The sequence below is a fragment of the Trachinotus anak genome, unplaced genomic scaffold (genome assembly GCF_046630095.1).
Source record: "Trachinotus anak isolate AG129_WGS33_773 ecotype Australia unplaced genomic scaffold, CSIRO_AGI_Tana_v1 ptg000005l, whole genome shotgun sequence".
Lineage (NCBI taxonomy): Eukaryota > Metazoa > Chordata > Actinopteri > Carangiformes > Carangidae > Trachinotus > Trachinotus anak.
In genome coordinates, this window is record NW_027273856.1 from 5,378,865 (window position 1) to 5,405,570 (window position 26,706).

At 38.9% G+C, this 26,706-nt stretch overlaps 2 protein-coding genes across 2 annotated transcripts; both read right to left on the bottom strand.

The window, feature by feature from the left end:
• Positions 1–11,944: 11,944 nt before the first annotated feature.
• LOC139621463 (immunoglobulin lambda-like polypeptide 5) lies at positions 11,945–25,403 on the bottom strand. Its single transcript, XM_071477984.1, has 4 exons — positions 24,531–25,403; positions 15,288–15,645; positions 12,930–13,238; positions 11,945–12,797 (listed from the first exon to the last, which is right to left on the bottom strand). The coding sequence occupies exons 2-4, from the start codon at positions 15,424–15,426 to the stop codon at positions 12,667–12,669; spliced, it is 579 nt and encodes a 192-aa protein (XP_071334085.1). The 5' UTR covers positions 15,427–15,645; positions 24,531–25,403; the 3' UTR covers positions 11,945–12,666.
• Positions 20,017–24,551, bottom strand: LOC139621462 (uncharacterized). Its single transcript, XM_071477982.1, has 4 exons — positions 24,004–24,551; positions 22,025–22,333; positions 21,818–21,892; positions 20,017–21,202 (listed from the first exon to the last, which is right to left on the bottom strand). The coding sequence occupies exons 1-4, from the start codon at positions 24,140–24,142 to the stop codon at positions 21,042–21,044; spliced, it is 684 nt and encodes a 227-aa protein (XP_071334083.1). The 5' UTR covers positions 24,143–24,551; the 3' UTR covers positions 20,017–21,041.
• Positions 25,404–26,706: the final 1,303 nt, after the last annotated feature.

Consider the following 26,706-nt stretch of genomic DNA (forward strand, 5'->3'; position numbering starts at 1 on the left):
GGAGACCTCTGTTAGTTTCCTGTTTCCATTCTATAACGTTAACCACATGGTTATTATTGTAACCATGATGACGAGCATCATCTTAACTTAAAAGTGCTTATTTTAACCCAAATCAAGTCCTCCAACTAACCCAACCCTGACCCTACAAGTCCTCCAACCTAAATGACCATATAAGTCCTTTGTCCCCTCCCTCTGATTAGACCCATGGGAGTGTTTCCTGAATTGTCACCACTACAGCTCCAGGAGAGACGCCACAGATAAACTTAAGGACAGGAACACACTGGATGTGTGACATGTACGTGCACATCACATCACGTACGTGATAAGTACTTAGTTGACATCACAGGACCTTCATCACCATGGTTACAATAATAAACATGTGGTTCAGGTAAGATGAGCCTCATTGCCATGGTTACACCAATAATCAACATAATTGACTCTTCATCAAGCACCATCATGATTTTGTTCATTTAGTTCCTTTGATTGTTTTCTCTTCATCTTGTTTTATTCTTGTGCTTCTGAGTTTCTTCTTTGTCCTCACTGTGTGGAACAACAGGAAACCTGCTCAAATATCTGATCACAATATGAATCAATATCATAGAAAAGCCAAGAAAACGTGTCTGAGCTGGAGGTGAAATATGTCAACCTGGGCTGTGGTTTACTGCTCTCTTCCTGTCACAAACTCTGTTTGACATCTGTTCATCTGTTGGTTTTTGTTCAGGCTGCAGGGATCATTTCTCACTGTGGGGAGCAAACTTATAACATGAGCAGTAGTAGGAGGCTGAATGAGAGAGTTTAACTTTGTCTATCTTCAACTCACAGAGGTTCTGTTTTTTAACAGGTGTGAAATCATCTTCCTGAGGATGATTGTAACCTTTGTAAACTTCACCATCACTCTTATCAAAACGCAGAATACGTGTGAATGTTTCTGTCTCTTTCTTCTGGTACCAGAATACATAATCACTGTTACACTGGTCAGTTCGTCCACAGCTGAAGGAGACTGATCCACCAACTCTCCTGGTCAATGATAACTGGTCCTGAATCAGCTCTGCTGCCATGGCAACCAGCGCTGTAGAGACACAGACAGGTAGATGAAGGTCAGTGTGACAGTGTTTGTCACAGGTGGACTTTGTTGGCTCCTGATTGGCTGGAAACACTCACCTGAACACAGACAGCACAGAGCAGCAGCTGGGAGGAAAAGCATTTTGTGCAGTGGTGTTTCCTCTGGTGAACCTGGGGAGAAGTGGAGCTCTGATGCAGCTGAGGACAAACAAGGACGAGCTGTGAGATCAGACCAGGGCCACATGGTTTCTGACGCCTCCTCAAACCTCCCATCAGCCCCTGCTGCCCACAGATGAGGCTGCTGCTGCTGATTGGCGGCTCAGCTGAAGCTGTTGTGTGGTTTTCCTCTGAGTGGGAGGTTTTAAAGGGGAAAGAAAAACCACAAACTCATGAGTTCAACAGTGAAATGATCATTTCATGGCAGCAACATTAAAGTGTCACAAGCTTCTATGTTTCAGTGTGTGATTGGTCAAACTGTTGATAGTCAGTCTAAAAATCATAAATACATATATCATATATCACAAATGTATTTGCAGGTTCTAAGTTTAAACTTGTTGTTGTTTTTCAGTGTTGTTCTAATGCTCTATATCCACTTTTAATTGCAACTTGTATATTCATAGAAAATAAAGCCAAGTCATTATTTATCTGAGAAATATTTTATTGATTAATTAATGTTTTCTGTCTTTTTGCCTTTTAATACTTTCTGTAGAGTGTCAAATTCATCCAATGTAACATTGTCAATATATTAATAAACATCCTGGTTTTTATTGATATAAATTAGATTTTTAGATCAAAGAATTATTTATAATAATTATATTTTTCATGAGGTTTCGTCTGTGACATGATTCACGCTCCAAACTTTTTTTTAAACCATGTTTCAAATGATACAATACAATTTACTTCAGCATCTAAACAAGTGGAGAAATTCAAGCTTGTCTTTTTCAAATTCTGGAGACATCAGATCAGAAAACTCATTTGTGTCATGTTGGACGGTCCTGACAAACAACCTGTGTCAGTTATGTACAAGCACCTGTTGGCAGTGTCAACTGTCAAGTGACCTTTGGTTGCTAAAGCTCCAAATTCCCATTAAAAACATCCCACGAAGGAGACGTCCAGGCGGGTGGTCTTTGTGGGTCTGTGGGCTCAGTTGAACTCTGTGTGGGTGGAGGGCTCAGTGGAAAAAAGTGTCACTAAGAGACAAACTACAGAGAGAGAGGGGGGTTCATGAGTGTGTACAGCAGCAGATATGAATCTGCTCTCAGTGGTTATTAGGACTCAGAAAAAACAGTTGACAACGAATCAACACTTCCTTTCCTGCAGCAGACGGGCTGTGTGGGTTTCTGCTCTGCAGCCGACGTTAAAGCTCCTTCGTTCTGATCAGGTCCCATTTTATCAGCTGTCACTGATTCTAACAGTGTTTTCAGTCTTCAGAGCGTTCACACGAGACTAATTACAAACTGAAGTCTCAACATGAGAGTATGGAGAATAAAACTGTCATTGTGTAAACCTCTAACACATTATGGGGGTTTGTCATGATTATTTATTCACTAAAACCCAAGGTAATGATTTTAGTGGTATTATAGGAAATGTTACAGTATGACTTGTTCATTTTATAATTTATATTTTCATTAATTTGTTGTTCTCATTTTAACATGAAATTATCTGTTATTTTTCACATGAATCACATTTTGATAATCAATAAAACTGATTATTCATTCAATTCAATTTATATTTCACAGAGTGTAAATTGAAACCATGAGAGAGTTTTCAACACTGAGTCCCTGACTGTAAATTTAAAAATAAAAAAAGTCATTTTGTTCTGATTAATCTGACCAACAAACCACAAACCACACAGAGACAGAAACACAAACACACTGAGACAAACACATCATGTTGTTGTTCTCTTCTTGAGGCAGAACTAGAGCGGCCATGTTGTTTCACCTCAGCTCTCATTATTTCAGAAAGTTACAGTTGATAAAAAACAAAAGCTGTTGTCAGACGAGTCTGTACATCTCAATCAATTCACCTCATGAACCCACTGACCCACTGACCTCTGGTGAATTACATTCAAGCTTCAGTTGTTATCAGTGTAGCTGTCTGTGCTTCACTCACACTGGTCGTTATGTGGCTCAAGATTTATGTTTATTCTCTTCTGACTTAGAAACACAGCTACACAGATGTGTTGTGTATTGGGCTGTGGAAGCTGTTCAAACACTTGGTTTAAACACTGATAAAAAACTGAAGGTGTTGTTGTCCTGCTTTAGTCAGTGTAGAGAAGATACACAACTCCTGATGGGTAAATTTAATGAAGTCGGCCTCAGCAGGTAAAAGGTTAAGTGTTGGGTCAGGATTTTTCTTTATGGAAAACAATACTCTGGTTATTTACAAGTTATTTTTATTTAGAGATGACACAATGATGACACTGAAATGCCTCTGTGTCCTAACTGTTAGTGATTCTTGTCTTAAATTTAAAAAAATTCTCATTTTTAGCATGTTTCAAAAACAGGTTTTGAGTGTATTGTGTCTGTGTTGTATATTACTATACAACATGCTTTATTTTGTGTCAGTATAACTTATGTCTTTGTGAAGCATTTTGTGATTTCAGTCTTGAAACGTATTAGATAAATATAATTCTTAGTTTACATTCCTTCTGTATTAAGAGTAAAGTTTGATTATTTTTAATAACAACTGTAGTTTCACAGCAGCTCAATCTGCTGATTGTTCATGTGTGTAAACAACAGTGTCATCAGCGTAGAGTTTTACATCCACACTGACACAATGATAAAAGATCACTAATATCCAACCTAAGTGACCAGGGGAACCAGCACTGAACCTCAAGGTACAGCCACACCTACTTGTTTGTATTAAATAGCGATAAATTTACGTTACTTATCTTTCTTAGTGTTGTTGTGCTTGTTTGGCTCTGTGCCACTGTTCATATCATCCTGTACCTTTGTTCTGGACACGGTGTGAAAGTAGATTAGAGCTAGAGCTATGTACACCCAGAGTCAATTACACGTAGGTGTCAGTGGAAATAGTCAGCATAGTTTTTTTTTATTTTTCTAATGATTTGCTCTGAGGCCAAATGGAAATCAATTCAAAAAACATGTTAACAAACCTTAAACACTGTGATTTTTTATTTATTCAAAGAGGATTTGACAAAAAATTTCATTGTCAGGTTAAAATGTATTAAAATGAAAAAACAAGAAGAGAACAAAATAACATGAACAATAACATATCTAACAAGCAGCTAATGATTCAGCTTCATTTTCTATTATTAAACAACTCACAATTAAAAGTGGTAATGAAATACAGCATCAACATAACACAATACTAAATGATATACATTTAAAAAGTGAAAATATATGTGTATATTTGCTTTTGTTTTTTTTAAGATATTGTGTTGGGCATTTTTGCCTTTATTCGACATGACAGTAGAGAGTGACAGGAATGACACGCAGGAAAGAGTCGGGCCAGTCGGGAGTCGAACTGGAACTCACCTGCTAAGAGCATCAGCTTGTGCGGTATGGGACCTAACCACTCCGCCATCAGGCCGTCCCTGTTTTTATATTTTTATACTGACTGTATCTAACATTTACATGAAAAGATAAATTTCACATAAATTTCTGAACAGTGATCAAAGAGATAATTGAGATGAAGTGATGGTGAGAAAAGGCGAGCAGAAAACAGTCAGTCAGCATGTGTGCCGTTGGTGGACGGTCCCTTGTTCCTGAGGATCATCAGCAGAGAGAGTCCACAGCAGGACACCAGACTCTTCACTATCAGCACTGTGTACAGCAGACAGAGCAGCTTCACCCTGCACTGAGGCTGGAGAGGATCCAGGGGACCCACTGCAACAGAAAAGCATTCAAAAAGAAATCAGTCAGTGCTCTGCTCCTCTGCTCTCTTTGACAGTGTCTCCACATGAAGCTGAATCTCTGCTCAACACAGTCACCAAACCTTCATCACCTTCTTCTGTCAAGTGTTTATGACATTTCAAATCACTCCAGGATCAAATGGAAAGTCCAGATAGAAAAAGACACAGGTTGTTATGAGCTTGAAGCTGGATTCACTGATTTTCTTTTTGCTGCCACTTGGGGGCAGAAGAACTCAACAACAAGCTAAAAAAAGTCATCTCTGACTTTTGACCTTACACACAGTCATTAGATTCATTCTTAATGTAGAAATATGAATGAGTGGAGCTTTAAGATACAGTTCCTAAAGTTGTTGTAGCTCCCTCAAAGCCCCACATTTAGTATAGTGCCCCCAACACGTGTTATTAGTCAGGATGGTGCAGTGAAAGCTCTGCGACTGGGGTTTGTTGTGCTGTTGGACACTCTAACACAATCAGGGAGTGTATGTTTCAATCCTTCAGTGATGAGCAGGAAGTGAACAGACTGATATGCAGCCCTAACTGCAGCAGAACATTGGAGCTGTCCATGCAGAGAGGCAGCAGGTGATCTTACAGGGAGCTTGCTGCAGAGCTGCCGGGTGTGACCATATAAGTCCTTTGTCCCCTCCCTCTGATTAGACCCATGGGAGTGTTTCCTGAATTGACGCCACTACAGCTCCAGGAGAGACGCCACAGATAAACTTAAGGACAGGAACACACGGGATGTGTGACATGTGCGTGCACATCACATGATCTAGAGGTTTGATATTTCACTTATTTTTCTCATGTGACGAGTTTCAACCAGAAAAGTTAGACAGAGAAAAGACCTGTTGATGTCATAGTGACGTCATAGCAGTAACATTACATAAACCTGACGCCTTTCACTACAGTTGTCTTTGTCTCGTCTGAATCTGAATATGACACACACATGAAAAAATATCAATATATATTTGAAGCATGTGAGCAGCTGCATGTGGAGACTGTGGTGTTTTAGAGACATTTTCTGTCAAAAATAAATCAGAAATTCATTTATAAAGAAAACAAATCCAACATTCAAGTCACCTACAAACTCTATGTAGAGAGACAGAGCTGGAAGCAGCAGTGACACAGCAGACACACAGCCGGTGTGAACACACACACACGTGTTTCTCTGCAGCAGGTCAGTGACGCAGCCGCCACACACACCCAACACAGGCAGTGTGTTCCCGGAGTAAAACCCACCTGCTGACACATAAATCAAACTGACCCTTTAATGTTGTGACAGTGCTGTGGTCAACTTGGTTCATTTAGGTGAAGATCCTGGTTTGGGTTCAAATAAGTACTTAGTTAACATCACAGGACCTTCATCACCATGGTTACAGTAATAAACACTTGCTGCAGGTTAGATGAGCCTCGTTGCCATGGTTACACCAACAATCAGGTTGAGGTCAGGGAACGATGGTGGTGACGCTTTAAAAAAATCAGCAGTGACTCTGTTGGAGATGAAATGAACAGCGGTCTCCTGTGATAAAGTCCAGTGTTTTGTTGATGAAGTGTAATAACTTTGATCCTCTGACTCTTCATCAAGCACCATCATGATTTTATTCATTTAGTTCCTTTGATTGTTTACTCTTCATCTTGTTTTATTCTTGTGCTTCTGAGTTTCCTCTTTGTCCTCACTGTGTGGAACAACAGGAAACCTGCTCAAATATCTGATCACAATATGAATCAATATCATAGAAAAGCCAAGAAAACGTGTCTGAGCTGGAGGTGAAATATGTCAACCTGGGCTGTGGTTTACTGCTCTCTTCCTGTCACAAACTCTGTTTGACATCTGTTCATCTGTTGGTTTTTGTTCAGGCTGCAGGGATCATTTCTCACTGTGGGGAGCAGACTTATAACATGAGCAGTAGTAGGAGGCTGAATGAGAGAGTTTAACTTTGTCTATCTTCAACTCACAGCCGTTCTGTTTATTAACAGGTGTGAAATCATCTTTCTGAGGATGATTGTAATCTTTGTTAACTCTATCATTACTTGTATCAAAACGCAGAATAAGTGTTAATATTTCTCTCTCTTTCTTCTGGTACCAATATACTAAAGTGCTGTCACACTGGTGAGTTCCTCCACAGCTGAAGGAGACTGATCCACCAACTCTCCTGGTCAATGATAACTGGTCCTGAATCAGCTCTGCTGCCATGGCAACCAGCGCTGTAGAGACACAGACAGGTAGATGAAGGTCAGTGTGACAGTGTTTGTCACAGGTGGACTTTGTTGGCTCCTGATTGGCTGGAAACACTCACCTGAACACAGACAGCACAGAGCAGCAGCTGGGAGGAAAAGCATTTTGTGCAGTGGTGTTTCCTCTGGTGAACCTGGGGAGAAGTGGAGCTCTGATGCAGCTGAGGACAAACAAGGACGAGCTGTGAGATCAGACCAGGGCCACGTGGTTTCTGACGCCTCCTCAAACCTCCCATCAGCCCCTGCTGCCCACAGATGAGGCTGCTGCTGCTGATTGGCGGCTCAGCTGAAGCTGTTGTGTGGTTTTCCTCTGAGTGGGAGGTTTTAAAGGGGAAAGAAAAACCACAAACTCTGCTGAGTTCAACAGTGAAATGATCATTTCATGGCAGCAACATTAAAGTGTCACAAGCTTCTATGTTTCAGTGTGTGATTGGTCAATCTGTTGATAGTCAGTCTAAAAATCATAAATACATATATCATATATCACAAATATATTTGCAGGTTCTAAGTTTAAACTTGTTATTTTTCAGTGTTGTTCAAATGCTCTATATCCACTTTTAATTGCAACTTGTATATGAATAGAAAATAAAGCCAAGTCATTATTTATCTGATAAATATTTTATTGATTATTTAATGTTTTCTGTCTTTTTGCCTTTTAATACTTTCTGTAGAGTGTCAAATTCATTCAATGTAACATTGTCAATATATTAATGAACATCCTGGTTTTTATTGATATAAATTCGATTTTTAGATCAAATAATTATTTATAATAATTATAATTTTCATGAGGTTTCGTCTGTGACATGATTCACGCTCCAAACTTATTTTTAAAACATTTTTCAATTCAATTCAATTTAATTTTATTTGTATAGCGCCAAATCATAATATACATTATCTCAAGGCACTTTACAGGGTAAGGTCAAGACCTTACTTTGTTACAGAGAAAAACCCAACAGTCCCCACAACGAGCAAGCGCTTGGCGACAGGGGGGAGGAAAAACTCCCTTTAACAGGAAGAAACCTCCAACAGAACCGGGCTCAGGGTGGGCGGCCGTCTGCCTCGACCGGTTGGGTTTAGGAGGAGATAAAAAAAGGGGTTGGGAGGAGAAGAGGGGAGAGAAGAGAGAGAGAGAGATACCAGGAACCGCTGTATAGGTAATGGTGTTATCAATAATAATGACAGGTAACAGTGGTTAATAGTAAAGATGAGTAGTGGTGGATCTGGATCCTGCTGCTCCCGAGGCAGAGATACCTGCAGAATGAGGACAGAGAGAGGGAGAGAGAGGAGAAGCACAAACTACGGGCGAGAAAAAGAAACAAAGTTAATGGCATGAAGTCATCGAGAGAGAGAGAGAGAGAGAGAGAGACAGAAATAGAGAGAGAGCACCCAGTGAATCATGGGAATCCCCCAGCAGTCTAGCTCTATAGCAGCATAACTAAGGGATGGGTCAGGACATACCTGAGCCAGCCCTAACTATAAGCTTTACTAAACAGGACAGTTTTAAGCCTGATCTTAAAGGTAGAGAGGGGGTCTGCCTCCCGAACCCACACTGGGAGCTGGTTCCACAGGAGAGGAGCCTGATAGCTGAAGGCTCTGCCCCTCATTCTACTCTTACAAACTCTGGGAACCACAAGTTGACCTGCATTTAGAGAGCGAAGTGTCCTATTGGGAAAATAGGGAACTATAAGCTCTCCAAGGTACGATGGTGCCTGACCATTAAAGGCTTTGTAGGTGAGGAGGAGGATTTTAAACTCTATCCTGGATTTTACAGGGAGCCAATGCAGAGAGGCTAACACAGGAGAGATGTGATCTCGTTTCCTAGGTCCTGTCAGTACTCGTGCTGACGCATTCTGGATCAATTGGAGGCTTTTTACTGAATTTTTGGGACATCCTGACAATAAAGAGTTACAGTAGTCCAGTCTTGAGGTAACAAATGCATGAACTAGTTTTTCAGCATCCTTTAGACATATAATGGGTCTGATTTTAGCAATATTGCGCAGGTGGAAGAAGGCTGTCCTAGAGACTTGCTTTATATGTGAAGTAAAGGACAAGTCCTGGTCAAAAATGACACCAAGGTTTCTGACTGTAGCACTGGAGGCCAAGGTGATGTCATCCAGAGTCAGTATATTATCACATAGTGTATCTCTGAGGTGTTTTGGGCCAATTACAATAACTTCAGTTTTGTCTGAATTTAAGAGTAAGAAATTACTGGTCATCCAGGTTATTATGTCCTTAAGACAGACCTGAAGCTTGGCTACCTGGTTAGTCTCACCTGGCTTCATGGATAAGTACAGCTGGGTGTCATCTGCGTAACAATGGAAATTCATCTGGTGCCTCCTAATAAAGTTTCCTAGAGGGAGCATATATAGACTGAAGAGCAGTTTCAAATTATAAAATAAAATTTACTTCAGCGTCTAAACAAGTGGAGAAATTCCAACTTTCCTTTGTTCAAATTCTGGAGAAATCAGGTCAGAAAACTCATTTGTGTCGTGTTGGACAGTCCTGACAAACAACCTGTGTCAGTTATGTACAAGCACTTGTTGGCAGTGTCAACTGTAAAGTGACCTTTGGTTGCTAAAGCTCCAAATTCCCATTAAAAACTTCCCACGAAGGAGACCTCCAGGTGGGTGGTCTTTGTGGGTCTGTGGGCTCAGTTGAACTCTGTGTGGGTGGAGGGCTCAGTGGAAAAAGTGTCACCAAGAGACAAACTACAGAGAGGGAGGGGGGTTCATGAGTGTGTACAGCAGCAGATATGAATCTGCTCTCAGTGGTTATTAGGACTCAGAAAAAACTGTTGACAACGAATCAACACTTCCTTTCCTGCAGCAGACGGGCTGTGTGGGTTTCTGCTCTGCAGCCGACGTTAAAGCTCCTTCGTTCTGATCAGGTCCCATTTTATCAGCTGTCACTGATTCTAACAGTGTTTTCAGTCTTCAGAGCGTTCACACAAGACTAATTACAAACTGAAATCTCAACATGAGAGTATGGAGAATAAAACTGTCATTTTGTAACCTCTAACACATTCAGGGAGTTCGTCATGATTATTTATTCACTAAAACCCAAGGTAATGATTTTAGTGGTATTATAGGAAATGTTACATTATGATTTGTTCATTTTATAATTCATATTTTCATTAATTTGTTGTTGTTATTTTAACATGAAATTATCAGTTATTTTTCACATGAAGCACATTTTGCTAAACAATCAATTTAATTATTGAATCAGTGAAATTTACATTTCACAGAGTTTAAATTGAAACCATGAGAGAGTTTTCATCACTGAGTCTCCGACTGTAAATTTGAAAATAAAAAAAGTCATTTTGTTCTGATTAATCTGACCAACAAACCACAAACCACACAGAGACAGAATCACAAACACACTGAGACAAACACATCATGTTGTTGTTCTCTTCTTGAGGCAGAACTAGAGCGGCCATGTTGTTCCACCTCAGCTCTCATTATTTCAGTAAGTTACAGTTGATAAAAAACAAAAGCTGTTGTCAGACGAGTCTGTACATCTCAATCAATTCACCTCATGAACCCACTGACCCACTGACCTCTGGTGAATTACATTCAAGCTTCAGTTGTTATCAGTGTAGCTGTCAACTACACTGGTCATTTTGTGTTTTGGGCTCTAGAAGCTGTTAAAACACTTGGTTTAAACACTGATAAAAAACTGAAGGTGTCATTCTGCTGCTTTAGCTTCAGTCGGTGTAGATAAGATACACAAGTGCTTATGGGTAAATTGAGTGACGTCGGCCTCAGCACGTAAAAGGTTAAGTGTTGGGTCAGGTTTTCTCTAAATGGAAAACAATACTATGGTTATTTAAATATTATTTATAGAGATGACACAATGATGATACTGAAATGCCTCTGTGTCCTAAATGTTTAGTGAGTCATAGTTTTATTTTTATATTTCAAAAATGTCTCATGTGTAGCATGTTTAGAAAACAGGTTTTGAGTGTTTTGTGTCTGTGTTATATATTACTATACAACATGTTTTATTTTTTCAAAGTGTGAATATAACTTTTTGGGATTTCAGTCTTGAAAAGTATTCGATAGATATAATTCTTAGTTTACTTATCTTCGGTATTTAGAGTAAAGTTTTTTATAAATGTAGTGTAAACAACAGTGTCATCAGCGTAGAGTTTTACATCCACACCGACACAATGATCAAAGATCATTAAAATACAACCTGCACTGAACCTCAAGGTACAGCCACACAAACGTTGTATTAAATAGTGACAGATTTGTGTTTGCTTATCTTTCTTCGTGTTGTTGTGTGATTGTTTGGCTCTGTGCCACTGTTCATATCATCCTTTGCCTTTGTTCTGTACACTGTGTGAAAGTAGAGTAAGAGCTATTTACACCCAGAATCAATTACACATAGGTGATTATTTATTTATTGAAACAGTAACACTGAAAGAATTTGACAAAAATCCTTTTCAGTTTAAAATGTATTAAAATGAAAAAGAAGAAGAGAAAAAAATAACATGAAAAATAACATATCTACCAAGCAGCTAATGATTCAACCTCATTTTCTGTTATTAAACAAGTCACCATTAAAAGTGGTAATAAAATACAGCATCGATATAACATAATACTAAATAATGTACATTTAAAAAGTGAAAATATATGTGTATGTATGTTTTTATATTTTTAGACTGACTGTATTTAACCTTTGAATAAAAAAACACATTTGACTTAAATTTCTGAACAGTGATCAAAGAGATAAATGAGATGAAGTGATGGTGAGAAAAGGCGAGCAGAAAACAGTCAGTCAGCATGTGTGCAGTTGGTGGACGGTCCCTTGTTCCTGAGGATCATCAGCAGAGAGAGTCCACAGCAGGACACCAGACTCTTCACTATCAGCACTGTGTACAGCAGACAGAGCAGCTTCACCCTGCACTGAGGCTGGAGAGGATCCAGGAGACCCACTGCAACAGAAAAGGATTCAAAAAGAAATCAGTCAGTGCTCTGCTCCTCTGCTCTCTTTGACAGTGTCTCCACATGAAGCTGAATCTCTGCTCAACACAGTCACCAAGCCTTCATCACCTTCTTCTGTCAAGTGTTTATGACAATTCAAATCACTCCAGGATCAAATGGAAAGTCCAGATAGAAAAAGACACAGGTTGTTATGAGCTTGAAATTGGATTCATTGATTTTCTTTTTGCTGCCAATTTAGGGCAGAAGAACTCAACAACAAGCTAAATAAAGTCATCTCTGACCTTTGACCTTACACACAGTCATTAGATTCATTCTTAATGTAGAAATATGAATGAGTAGAGCTTTAAGATACAGTCCCTAAAGTTGTTGTAGCTCCCTCAAAGCCCCACATTTAGTATAGTGCCCCCAACACGTGTTATTAGTCAGGATGGTGCAGTGAAAGCTCTGTGACTGGGGTTTGTTGTGCTGTTGGACACTCTAACACAATCAGGGAGTGTATGTTTCAATGCTTCAGTGATGAGCAGGAAGTGAACAGACTGATATGCAGCCCTAACTGCAGCAGAACATTGGAGCTGTCCATGCAGAGAGGCAGCAGGTGATCTTACAGGGAGCTTGCTGCAGAGCTGCCGGGTGTGCTGGCTCTCTCTCTGGAGGACAGGAGGCTGCTGGAGCTGGAACCTCTGAAACACAAGAGGAGTCAAATGTTTGGAGCTGCAGTGAGAAATGTCAGTGCTCTGCTCCTCTGCTCTCTTTGACAGCGTCTCCACATGAAGCTGAATCGCTGCTCAACACAGTCACCAAGCCTTCATCACCTTGTTGTGTTGGGGCCTCCACCGTTCCCCCCTCGTGCTTGACGTAGCAGCTGTATTTATATGTGCTGTTCTCTGGCTGATGGATCAGCAAGATGGTGGCGGAGCGTCCCGACTCTGTGAGCTCCAGCTGCTCTCCCTCAGCAGGGGGCAGCTCCTCCAGAGGACCACCCTCCTTTTGTCTTTTCCAGGAGAACTGGACCCGAGGAGGAAACATGGCTGAGGCCAGACACAGCAGGGAGCTCTTCCCCTCCAGGTGGGCTCTGGGTGCTGCTGGGTACACGCTCACCACGGGCTTCACTACCAGCTCATCTGAAGATTGACAGCAGCAACAAGCAGCACAGACACACATTCACACAGTCAACAGCAGCTTCCAGCACTGCACTGCATTCAGTCTGATCCTGGAAACTACATGGACTCTGATCACTCAACTACTCATCCATACAACACAAAGGTCCCCACATATACTGGATTCACCTTCACATATATTTACTGAGCTATAGATCATGGCTATATATTATGTATATCATCAGAGAAAGATCAAGTTCAAGAAAGTCAAAGATGGAAACACTGTTTAAATTCTTTATATTCATGTTTCACTTTTATGAATCATAAGCTCAGAATAAATGAGGCATTATAGTATTTGTATATTTACAATATTTCACTATCCAAGTATCAAAGTTTATCTTTAACAAAAATGCATATTTACTATTATTTGAAATACAATGACAGTCATAAGATATACAGTATTAACTAAATATTTCATGATAAGAATTACATGACAAGATATATTTTTGAGTGATATAAAGAACAAAAAACATTTATCATGATATATTCTGACAATATATTTAATTAAAAATAAAGTGTGCATCTATTTTTCTTATACCTGCAGGAGTTTAAGTATTTTTTGCTGATATAAAAAGAAAAATTTAATAAAATGATAAATTCACTTTTTTAAATCATAAGCTCAGAATGAATGTGTCATTATAGTATTTGTATATTTACAAGATTTAAGTATACAGGTATGCAAGTATATCTTTAACAAAAATACATATTCACTCTTATTTAAAATACAATGACACTAATTAGATATACAGTATTAACTAAATATTTCATGTTAAGTATAAAATTATTAAATATTCTTACAAATATAAAGAACAAAATGTATCATGACATATTCTGACAATATATATAATTAAACATAAAGGGTGCATGTATTTTTGATTTTTCTTATACCTACAGAGGTTTTGTTTTGTTAAATTTTTTTCTTACATAAATAAAATATTGATCATTATCTTATGATTTAAATATTTACTCAGACAATTTTAGATCAATTCTACATCAAACTAAAAACATGTTTAAATGAAAGAAATATTTACAGTCATATCAATAACAGTTATTACCACTACCACAACCTAACTCGTAAAATAAAAAACAATATATAGACTAATTATATTAAAAGAATTTATATTAAAAGAATTTGAAATATATTTTATATATATATATATATTTTTTTTTTTTCCTTTGATATATTTTTCTCATTTACACACATTTGCCATTATATAAAGTATGATAACATTCATTTGATGAACAAAATAAACATTATATTTACTGAGAAGATATACTGTGGAAGTATAGATCAATAGTTTATATCATTCTGCATGATATATTCTATCCATAGAAAATCCATATGTCAGTCTATTAATTAATTGAACATTTACTTATTATTATTTAATCTTATACCGTCTGTTTAAATATTAAATGTAATGTTTTAAAATACATATATTTTTCCACAAATTAAGTGTTTTTTTTTGTTGTTGTTAAAATGAATATTTCATATAAAATACATTTATCATCAGACAACAATTGTATTCATTTACTGTATTTTCCAGCATCAACCTTTCTGAGTGAATCTGAAGAATCCTGCTCATCACTGAAATTCACTTTGATTAACTGGACATTTTGTACAAAAAGTCAACTGAGCAGGAAAATCCTCCACAGTCCTTCATGTACAAGTCAATTGATTTGAGCAGAGAGAAGAGAGGAAAGAAAAGCAGTCTGATGATTCATGAAGCTGCAGCTGATGAGAATCCACAATGCACTTACAATATCACACTTTTTGGACTCTTCAAAACCTTTTGAGCTCCAGCAGAAATAAAGAATTCCTTCTGCTGTGCAGTGAGATTTAAACATCTTTTCACTAATGATTGAACTTTTTCATTGAACAACGGCTGCATCAGGAACTTTGTACTAACTATGAACAAACTAACATGTAAAGTCTGAAGCAGCAGAAACTGACTGAAAACACATTTTCTACTTCTTCAATAAAACAACTGAAGGAAAATAAATGTTTGTTCTTACCTGTTACATACAGTTTAGTTCCAGAGCCAAACATATAGTACCAGCCTCCTCCCACAGTGAAAGAGACTGATACAAAAACCTGTCTGCTGTTGAATGTGTCAGCTGAGGTGAACGAGTCCACATTATGAACCAGGATCATATTTCAGCTCCATCATGTGTTTCTCTAATGTTCAGATCAACATGACTGTCTCTTCTTCTCTTTTCTTTTTTCTTCACACTCAAATATCTCAACAAATATTCCCATTTCAACTGCTTCAGACGTTCATGGTCCCCTCAGGATGACCTGGAATAACTTTGCTGATCCTCTGACTTTTCATCACATTGACATTTATAAAGATGTTTGTAAGGGATGCTGGACCTAAACACAGGAGACCTCTGTTAGTTTCCTGTTTCCGTTCTATAACCTTAACCATGTGGTTATTATTGTAACCATGACGACGAGCCTCATCTTAACTTAAAAGTGCTTATTTTAACCCAAACCAAGTCCTCCAACTAACCCAACCCTAACCCTCCAAGTCCTCCAACCTAAATGACCATATAAGTCCTTTGTCCCCTCCCTCTGATTAGACCCATGGGAGTGTTTCCTGAATTGGAGCCACTACAGCTCCAGGAGAGACGCCACAGATAAACTTAAGGACAGAACCAAACTGGATGTGTGACATGTGTGTGCACATCACGTGATCTAGAGGTTCAATATTTTATCTATTTTTCTCATGTGACGAGCTTCAACCAGAAAAGTTAGACAGAGAAAACCTGTTGATGTCATAGTGACGTCATAGCAGCAACATTACATAAACCTGACGCCTTTCACTACAGTTGTCTTTGTCTCGTCTGAATCTGAATATGACACAGACATGAAAACATATCAATATATATTTGAAGCATGTGAGCAGCTGCATGTGGAGACATTTTCTGTCAAAAATAAATCAGAAATTAATTTATAATGAAAACAAATCCAACATTCAAGTCACCTACAAACTCTATGTAGAGAGACAGAGCTGGAAGCAGCAGTGACACAGCAGACACACAGCCGGTGTGAACACACACACGTGTTTCTCTGCAGCAGGTCAGTGACGCAGCCGCCACGCACACCCAACACAGGCAGTGTGTTCCCGGAGTAAAACCCACTGCTGACACATAAATCAAACTGACCCTTTGATGTTGTGACAGTGCTGTGGTCAACTTGGTTAGTTTAGGTGAAGATCCTGGTTTGGGTTCAAATAAGTACTTAGTTAACATCCCAGGACCTTCATCACCATGGTTACAATAATAAAAATGTTCCTTTGATTGTTTACTCTTCATCTTGTTTTATTCTTGTGCTTCTGAGTTTCCTCTTTGTCCTCACTGTGTGGAACAACAGGAAACCTGCTCAAATATCTGATCACAATATGAATCAATATCATAGAAAAGCCAAGAAAACGTGTCTGAGCTGGAGGTGAAATATGTCAACCTGGGCTGTGGTTTACTGCTCTCTTCCTGTCACAAACTCTGTTTGACATCTGTTCATCTGTTGGTTTTTGTTCAGGCTGCAGGGATCATTTCTCACTGTGGGAACCTCTCTTCCAACATGAGCAGTAGTAGGAGGCTGAATGAGAGAGTTTAACTTTGTCTATCTTCAACTCACAGCCATTCTGTTTTTTAACAGCTGTGAAATCATCTTCCTGAGGATGACCATAACCTTTTTTAACACTGCCATCATTCCTTTTTATATACAGAATGGGTGTGAATCTTTCTCTCTCTTTCTTCTGGTACCAGAATACATAATCATAGTCACACTGGTCAGTTCGTCCACAGCTGAAGGAGACTGATCCACCAACTCTCCTGGTCAATGATAACTGGTCCTGAATCAGCTCTGCTGCCATGGCAACCAGCGCTGCAGAGACACAGACAGGTAGATGAAGGTCAGTGTGACAGTGTTTGTCACAGGTGGACTTTGTTGGCTCCTGATTGGCTGGAAACACTCACCTGAACACAGACAGCACAGAGCAGCAGCTGGGAGGAAAAGCATTTTGTGCAGTGGTGTTTCCTCTGGTGAACCTGGGGAGAAGTGGAGCTCTGATGCAGCTGAGGACAAACAAGGATGAGCTGTGAGATCAGACCAGGGCCACGTGGTTTCTGACGCCTCCTCAAACCTCCCATCAGCCCCTGCTGCCCACAGATGAGGCTGCTGCTGCTGATTGGCGGCTCAGCTGAAGCTGTTGTGTGGTTTTCCTCTGAGTGGGAGGTTTTAAAGGGGAAAGAAAAACCACATACTCTGCTGAGTTCAACAGTGAAATGATCATTTCATGGCAGCAACATTAAAGTGTCACAAGCTTCTATGTTTCAGTGTGTGATTGGTCAAACTGAGACCTTCAGTCTCCAACATGTTGTTTGTGTTCAGTCTTCAAATGTCTGCTGCTGAAGAAGAAGATGAAGGTGACTGTCAGCCTGCAGAGGGGAGTCATTTATTATTTCATCTCTTTATCTTTGGTTTATTCTCATTATTTTCATCTTTTCTCTAAATTTTCCCAGACTGCTCTGTTTCTCTGAACTGATGGAGTGAAAAGCTTCTTGGTCTTGATTTTAATCCGACAGCAGATCAGAAACCTGGGTCACTATGATGCACGAACACAACAACACAATCATGTTCCCACAAACACATTCAGGTTGGTGGTGAATTTAGTAACACACACTGTCATGTGTTGTTGAACAGCTGTGATGGAAACACAAAAGTACAAATCCACAGAGCTCCTCAGCTTAGATTTTAACCCTTAAAGTTCCTTCACTTTATTTCATTCACTTCACTAATGTTTTCTCTGACTCTGCTCTGTATCCTGTACACGGTGCTGATAGTTAGTCTAAAAATCATGAATACATATATCATATCTCACAAATATATTTGCAGGTTCTAGGTTTAAACTTGTTGTTGTTTTTCAGTGTTGTTTTAATGCTCTATATCCACTTTTAATTGCAACTTGTATATAAATAGAAAATTAAGCTGAAGCATTAGTTATCTGATCAATATTTTATTCATTATTGGATGTTTTCTGTGTTTTTATTGCCTTTTAATACTTTCTGTAGAGTGTCAAATTCATTCAGTGTAACATTGTCAATATATTAATAAACATCCTGGTTTTTCTTGATATAATTTAGAGTTTTAGCTCAAATAATTATTTATAATAATGATCATTTTTATGAGGTTTTGTCTGTGACATGGTTCATGCTCCAAACTTATTTTTAAAACATGTTTCAAATGATACAATACAATTTACTTCAGCATCTAAACAAGTGGAGAAATTCAAGCTTGTCTTTTTCAAATTCGGGAGACATTAGATCAGAAAACTCATTTGTGTCGACGGTCCTGACAAACAACCTGTGTCAGTTATGTACAAGCACTTGTTGGCAGTGTCAACTGTAAAGTGACCTTTGGTTGCTAAAGCTCCAAATTCCCATTTCCCACGAAGGAGACTTCCAGGCGGGTGGTCTTTGTGGGTCTGTGGGCTCAGTTGAACTCTGTGTGGGTGGAGGGCTCAGTGGAAAAAAGAGTCACAAAGAGACAAACTACAGAGAGGGAGGGGGGTTCATGAGTGTGTACAGCAGCAGATATGAATCTGCTCTCAGTGGTTATTAGGACTCAGAAAAAACTGTTGACAACGAATCAACACTTCCTTTCCTGCAGCAGACGGGCTGTGTGGGTTTCTGCTCTGCAGCCGACGTTAAAGCTCCTTCGTTCTGATCAGGTCCCATTTTATCAGCTGTCACTGATTCTAACAGTGTTTTCAGTCCCTGACTGTAAATTTGAAAATTAAAAAAGTTAATTTGCTCTGATTAATCTGACCAATAAACCACAAACCAAACAGAGACAGAAACACAAACACACTGAGACAAACACATCATGTTGTTGTTCTCTTCTTGATGCAGAACTAGAGCGGCCATGTTGTTTCACCTCAGCTCTCATTATTTCAGTAAGTTACAGTTGATAAAAAACAAAAGCTGTTGTCAGACGAGTCTGTACATCTCAATCAATTCACCTCATGAACCCACTGGCCCACTGCCCTCTGGTGAATTACATTCAAGCTTCAGTTGTTATCAGTGTAGCTGTCTGTGCTTCACTCACACTGGTCGTTATGTGGCTCAAGATTTATGTTTATTCTCTTCTGACTTAGAAACACAGCTACACAGATGTGTTGTGTATTGGGCTGTTGAAGCTGTTAAAACACTTGGTCTAAACACTGATAAAAAACTGAAGGTGTTGTTGTCCTGCTTTAGTCAGTGTAGAGAAGATACACAACTCCTGATGGGTAAATTTAATGAAGTCGGCCTCAGCAGGTAAAAGGTTAAGTGTTGGGTCAGGTTTTCTCTTTATGGAAAACAATACTCTGATTATTTACATCTTATTTATAGAGATGACACAATGATGACACTGAAATGTCTCTGTGTCCTAAATGTTAGTGATTCTTGACAGTTTAATAACAGTTTCTTCAGCTCCAAACTGTAGCATAATACAAGACATCAGGACATGTGGGAAAGGATCTTAATGTACAGGTTTCCTCTTTATGGAAAACAATACTCTGGTTATTTAAATATTATTTATAGAGATGACACGACGATACTGAAATTTTCAAAGTGTGAATATAACTTATGTCTTTGTGAAGAATTTTGTGATTTCAGTCTTGAAACGTGTTAGATAAATATAATTCTTAGTTTACTTATGTTCTGATTTCAAAGTAAAGTTTGATTATTTTTATAACAACTGTAGTTTCACAGCAGCTCAATCTGCTGATTGTTCATGTGTGTAAATAACAGCATCGTCAGCGTAGAGTTTTACATCCAAACTGACACAATGATAAAAGATGATTAATATACAACCTAAATGATCAGGGGAACCAGCACTGAACCTCAAGGTACAGCCACACCTACTTGTTTGTAATAAATAGCAACAAATTTATGTTACTTCTCTTTCTTAGTGTTGTTGTGCTTGTTTGGCTCTGTGCCATTGTTCATATCATCCTGTACCTTTGTTCTGGACACTGTGTGAAAGTAGAGTAAGCGCTATTTACACCTAGAGTTAATTTACATGTGGGTGTCAGTGTAAATACTCAACATAGTTTTTTTTTTGTTTTTCTGATGATTTGCTCTGAGGCCAAATGGAAATCAATTCAATAAACATGTTAACAAAACTTAAACACTGTGATTTTTTATTATTCAAAGAGGATTTGACAAAAATGTAATTGTCAGGTTAAAATGTATTAAAATGAAAAAAAATAATAGAAAAAAAAAACATGAACGATAACATATCTAGTAAGCAACTAATAATTCTGCTTCATTTTCTATTATTAAACAACTCACAATTAAAAGTGGTAATGAAATACAGCATCAACATAACACAATATTAATTGATATACATTTGAAAAGTGAAAATATATGTGTATATTTGTTTTAGTTTTTTATTTTTTTAAAGACATTGTGTTGGGCATTTTTGCCTTTATTTGACAGGACAGTAGAGAGTGACAGGAAAGGTGCAAAGAGAGGGAAATGACACGCAGGAAAGAGTCGGGCCGGTCGGGAGTCGAACTGGCGCTCACGTGCTAAGAGCATCAGCTCATGTGGAACGCGCCCTAACCACTCCACCATCAGGCCGTCCCTGTTTTTATATTTTTAGGATGACTGTATCTAACATTTACATAAAAAGATAAATTTCACATAAATTTCTTTACAGTGATCAAAGAGATAAATGAGATGAAGTGATGGTGAGAAAAGGCGAGCAGAAAACAGTCAGTCAGCATGTGTGCCGTTGGTGGACGGTCCCTTGTTCCTGAGGATCATCAGCAGAGAGAGTCCACAGCAGGACACCAGACTCTTCACTATCAGCACTGTGTACAGCAGACAGAGCAGCTTCACCCTGCACTGAGGCTGGAGAGGATCCAGGAGACCCACTGCAACAGAAAAGGATTCAAAAAGAAATCAGTCAGTGCTCTGCTCCTCTGCTCTCTTTGACAGCGTCTCCACATGAAGCTGAATCGCTGCTCAACACAGTCACCAAGCCTTCACCACCTTCTTCTGTCAAGTGTTTATGACAATTCAAATCACTCCAGGATCAAATGGAAAGTCCAGATAAAAAAAGACACAGGTTGCGATGAGCTTGAAATTGGATTCACTGATTTTCTTTTTGCTGCCACTTGGGGACAGAAGAACTCAACAACAAGCTAAATAAAGTCATGTTTGACCTTTGACCTTACACAGAGTCATTAAATTAATTCTTAATGTAGAAATATGAATGAGTGGAGCTTTAAGATACAGTCCCTAAAGTTGTTGTAGCTCCCTCAAAGCCCCACATTTAGTATAGTGCCCCCAACACGTGTTATTAGTCAGGATGGTGCAGTGAAAGCTCTGTGACTGGGGTTTGTTGTGCTGTTGGACACTCTAACACAATCAGGGAGTGTATGTTTCAATCCTTCAGTGATGAGCAGGAAGTGAACAGACTGATGTGCAGCCCTAACTGCAGCAGAACATTGGAGCTGTCCATGCAGAGAGGCAGCAGGTGATCTTACAGGGAGCTTGCTGCAGAGCTGCCGGGTGTGCTGGCTCTCTCTCTGGAGGACAGGAGGCTGCTGGAGCTGGAACCTCTGAAACACAAGAGGAGTCAAATGTTTGGAGCTGCAGTGAGAAATGTCAGTGCTCTGCTCCTCTGCTCTCTTTGACAGCGTCTCCACATGAAGCTGAATCACTGCTCAACACAGTCACCAAGCCTTCATCACCTTGTTGTGTCGGGGCCTCCACCGTTCCCCCCTCGTGCTTGACGTAGCAGTTGTATTTATATGTGCTGTTCTCTGGCTGATGGATCAGCAAGACGGCGGCGGAGCGTCCCGACTCTGTGAGCTCCAGCTGCTCTCCCTCAGCAGGGGGCAGCTCCTCCAGAGGACCACCCTCCTTCTGTCTTTTCCAGGAGAACTGGACCCGAGGAGGAAACATGGCTGAGGCCAGACACAGCAGGGAGCTCTTCCCCTCCAGGTGGGCTCTGGGTGCTGCTGGGTACACGCTCACCACGGGCTTCACTACCAGCTCATCTGAAGATTGACAGCAGCAACAAGCAGCACAGACACACATTCACACAGTCAACAGCAGCTTCCAGCACTGCACTGCATTCAGTCTGATCCTGGAAACTACATGGACTCTGATCACTCAACTACTCATCCATACAACACAAAGGTCCCCACATATACTGGATTCACCTTCACATATATTTACTGAGCTATAGATCATGGTTATATATTATGTATATCATCAGAGAAAGATCAAGTTCAAGAAAGACAAAGATGGAAACACTGTTTAAATTCTTTATATTCATGTTTCACTTTTATAAATCATAAGCTCACAATAAATGTGGCATTATAGTATTTGTATATTTACAAGATTTAAGTATACAGGTATGCAAGTATATATTTAAAAAAATACATATTCACTCTTATTTAAAATACAGTGACACTAATAAGATATACAGTATTAACTAAATATTTCATGTTAAGTATAAAATTATTAAATATTCTTACAAATAAGAACAAAATGTATCATTATATATTCTGAAAATATATATAATTAAACATAAAGTGTGCATGTATTTTTGATTTTTCTTATACCTACAGAGGTTTAGGTATATGTTTTTCTTACTTAAATAAAATATTGATCATTATCTTATGATTAAAATATTTACTCAGACAATTTTAGATCAATTCTACATCAAACTAAAAACATGTTTAAGTGAAAGAAATATTTACAGTCATATCAATAACAGTTATTACCACTACCACAACCTAACTCGTAAAATAAAAAACAATATATAGACTAATTATATTAAAAGAATTTAAAATATATTTTTTTTTCTTTGATATATTTTGCTAATTTACACACATTCGCCATTATATAAAGTATGATAACATTCATTTGATGAACAAATTAAACTTTGTTCAAATTATATTTACTGAGAATTACTGTAAGATATACTGTGGAAGTATAGATCTATAGTTTATATCATCCTGCATGATATATTATATCCATAGAAAATCCATATGTCAGTCTATTAGTTAATTGAACCTTTCCTCATAATTATTTAATCTTATACCGTCTGTTTAAATATTAAATGTAATGTTTTAAAATACATATATTTTTCCTCAAATTAAGTGTTTGTTTTTGTTGTTGTTAAAATGAATATTTGATATAAAATACATTTATCATCAGACAACAACTGTATTCATTTACTGTATTTTCCAGCATCAACCTTTCTGAGTGAATCTGAAGAATCCTGCTCATCACTGAAATTCACTTTGATTAACTGGACATTTTGTACAAAAAGTCAACTGAGCAGGAAAATCCTCCACAGTCCTTCATGTACAAGTCAATTGATTTGAGCAGAGAGAAGAGAGGAAAGAAAAGCAGTCTGATGATTCATGAAGCAGCAGCTGATGAGAATCCACAATGCACTTACAATATCACACTTTTTGGACTCTTCAAAACCTTTTGAGCTCCAGCAGAAATAAAGAATTCCTTCTGCTGTGCAGTGAGATTTAAACATCTTTTCACTAATGACTGAACTTTTTCATTGAACAACGGCTGCATCAGGAACTTTGTACTAACTATGAACAAACTAACATGTAAAGTCTGAAGCAGCAGAAACTGACTGAAAACACATTTTCTACTTCTTCAATAAAACAACTGAAGGAAAATAAATGTTTGTTCTTACCTGTTACATACAGTTTAGCTCCAGAGCCAAACATATAGTACCAGCCTCCTCCCACAGTGAAAGAGACTGATACAAAAACCTGTCTGCTGTTGAATGTGTCAGCTGAGGTGAACGAGTCCACATTATGAACCAGGATCATATTTCAGCTCCATCATGTGTTTCTCTAATGTTCAGATCAACATGACTGTCTCTTCTTCTCTTTTCTTTTTTCTTCACACTCAAATATCTCAACAAATATTCTCATTTCAACTGCTTCAGACGTTCATGGTCCCCTCAGGATGAACTGGAATAACTTTGCTGATCCTCTTACTTTTCATCTTGCGCCATCATCAGGTCACATTTGAATTTGTCCAACACTTCGGTTTATGATCAAACAACTGCACAACTAATGACGTTCCCATCAGCCTCAGCAGCTCTTTGTTTTCAGGACTAATTTACATGTTAGCTAATGTTAGCATGCTAACACTCTTAGAGCTAATTGAATATCACATTGACATTTGTAAAGATGTTTGTAAGGGATGCTGGACCTAAACACAGGAGTTTCCATTCTATAACCTTAACCACGTGGTTATTATTGTAACCATGACGACGAGTATCATCTTAACTTAAAAGTGCTTATTTTAACCAAAACCAAGTCCTCCAACTAACCCAACCCTAACCCTACAAGTCCTCCAACCTAAATGACCATATGAGTCCTTTGTCCCCACCCTCTGATTAGACCCATGGGAGTGTTTCCTGAATTGGAGCCACTACAGCTCCAGGAGAGACGCCACAGATAAACTTAAGGACAGGAACACACTGGATGTGTGACATGTGTGTGCACATCACGTGATCTAGAGGTTCAATATTTAATCTATTTTTCTCATGTGACGAGCTTCAACCAGAAAAGTTAGACAGAGAAAAGATCTGTTGATGTCATAGTGACATCATAGCAGCAACATTACATAAACCTGACGCCTTTCACTACAGTTGTCTTTGTGTAGTCTGAATCTGAATATGACACAGACATGAAAACATATCAATATATATTTGAAGCATGTGAGCAGCTGCATGTGGAATATGTATAATAATGTTGATGAAGTGTAATAACTTTGATCCTCTGACTCTTCATCAAGCACCATCATGATTTTATTCATTTAGTTCCTTTGATTGTTTTCTCTTCATCTTGTTTTATTCTTGTGCTTCTGAGTTTCCTCTTTGTCCTCACTGTGTGGAACAACAGGAAACCTGCTCAAATATCTGATCACAATATGAATCAATATCATAGAAAAGTCAAGAAAACGTGTCTGAGCTGGAGGTGAAATATGTCAACCTGGGCTGTGGTTTACTGCTCTCTTCCTGTCACAAACTCCGTTTGACATCTGTTCATCTGTTGGTTTTTGTTCAGGCTGCAGGGATCATTTCTCACTGTGGGGAGCAAACTTCACACATGAGCAGTAGTAGGAGGCTGAATGAGAGAGTTTAACTTTGTCTATCTTCAACTCACAGCCGTTCTGTTTGTTAACAGCTGTGAAATCATCTGCCTGAGGATGACCGTAACCTGATTCTATGTATCCACTATTCTTGTTAATATAAAGAATCACACTGAATGTTTCTGTCTCTTTCTTCTGGTACCAGAATACATAATCATTGCTACACTGGTCAGTTCCTCCACAGCTGAAGGAGACTGATTCACCAACTCTCCTGGTCAATGATAACTGGTCCTGAATCAGCTCTGCTGCCATGGCAACCAGCGCTGTAGAGACACAGACAGGTAGATGAAGGTCAGTGTGACAGTGTTTGTCACAGGTGGACTTTGTTGGCTCCTGATTGGCTGGAAACACTCACCTGAACACAGACAGCACAGAGCAGCAGCTGGGAGGAAAAGCATTTTGTGCAGTGGTGTTTCCTCTGGTGAACCTGGGGAGAAGTGGAGCTCTGATGCAGCTGAGGACAAACAAGGACGAGCTGTGAGATCAGACCAGGGCCACGTGGTTTCTGACGCCTCCTCAAACCTCCCATCAGCCCCTGCTGCCCACAGATGAGGCTGCTGCTGCTGATTGGCGGCTCAGCTGAAGCTGTTGTGTGGTTTTCCTCTGAGTGGGAGGTTTTAAAGGGGAAAGAAAAACCACAAACTCATGAGTTGAACAGTGAAATGATCATTTCATGGCAGCAACATTAAAGTGTCAAAAGCTTCTATGTTTCAGTGTGTGATTGGTCAAACTGAGACCTTCAGTCTCCAACATGTTGTTTGTGTTCAGTCTTCAAATGTCTGCTGCTGAAGAAGAAGATGAAGGTGACTGTCAGCCTGCAGAGGGGAGTCATTTATTATTTCATCTGTTCATCTTTGGTTTATTCTCATTATTTTCATCTTTTCTCTAAATTTTCCCAGACTGCTCTGTTTCTCTGAACTGATGGAGTGAAAAGTTTCTTGGTCTTGATTTGAATCTGACAGCAGATCAGAAATCTGGGTCACCATGATGCACAAACACAACAACACATTCATGTTCCCACAAACATATTCAGGTTGGTGGTGAATTTAGTAACACACACTGTCATCTGTTGTTGAACAGCTGTGAGGGAAACACAAAAGTACAAATCCACAGAGCTCCTCAGCTGAGATTTTAACCCTTAAAGTTCCTTCACTTTATTTCATTCACTTCAATAATGTTTTCCTGTCAGAAAAATGGTGAGGGACCAACAAATACCAGGAGACTGAAGACC

Bases quoted from the DNA above. Each gene is read 5' to 3' on its own strand.
- LOC139621463 (XM_071477984.1), bottom strand. From the start codon at position 15,426: ATGATCCTGGTTCATAATGTGGACTCGTTCACCTCAGCTGACACATTC. The intron at 13,239-15,287 runs GTAAGAACAAAC...GTCAATCTTCAG, and splicing joins AACTAAACTGTATGTAACAG to ATGAGCTGGTAGTGAAGCCC. The intron at 12,798-12,929 runs GTGATGAAGGCT...CTTGTGTTTCAG, and splicing joins GGAGGCCCCAACACAACAAG to AGGTTCCAGCTCCAGCAGCC.
- LOC139621462 (XM_071477982.1), bottom strand. From the start codon at position 24,142: ATGATCCTGGTTCATAATGTGGACTCGTTCACCTCAGCTGACACATTC. The intron at 22,334-24,003 runs GTAAGAACAAAC...GTCAATCTTCAG, and splicing joins AGCTAAACTGTATGTAACAG to ATGAGCTGGTAGTGAAGCCC. The intron at 21,203-21,817 runs GTAAGATCACCT...TTTCTGTTGCAG, and splicing joins AGCTCTGCAGCAAGCTCCCT to TGGGTCTCCTGGATCCTCTC.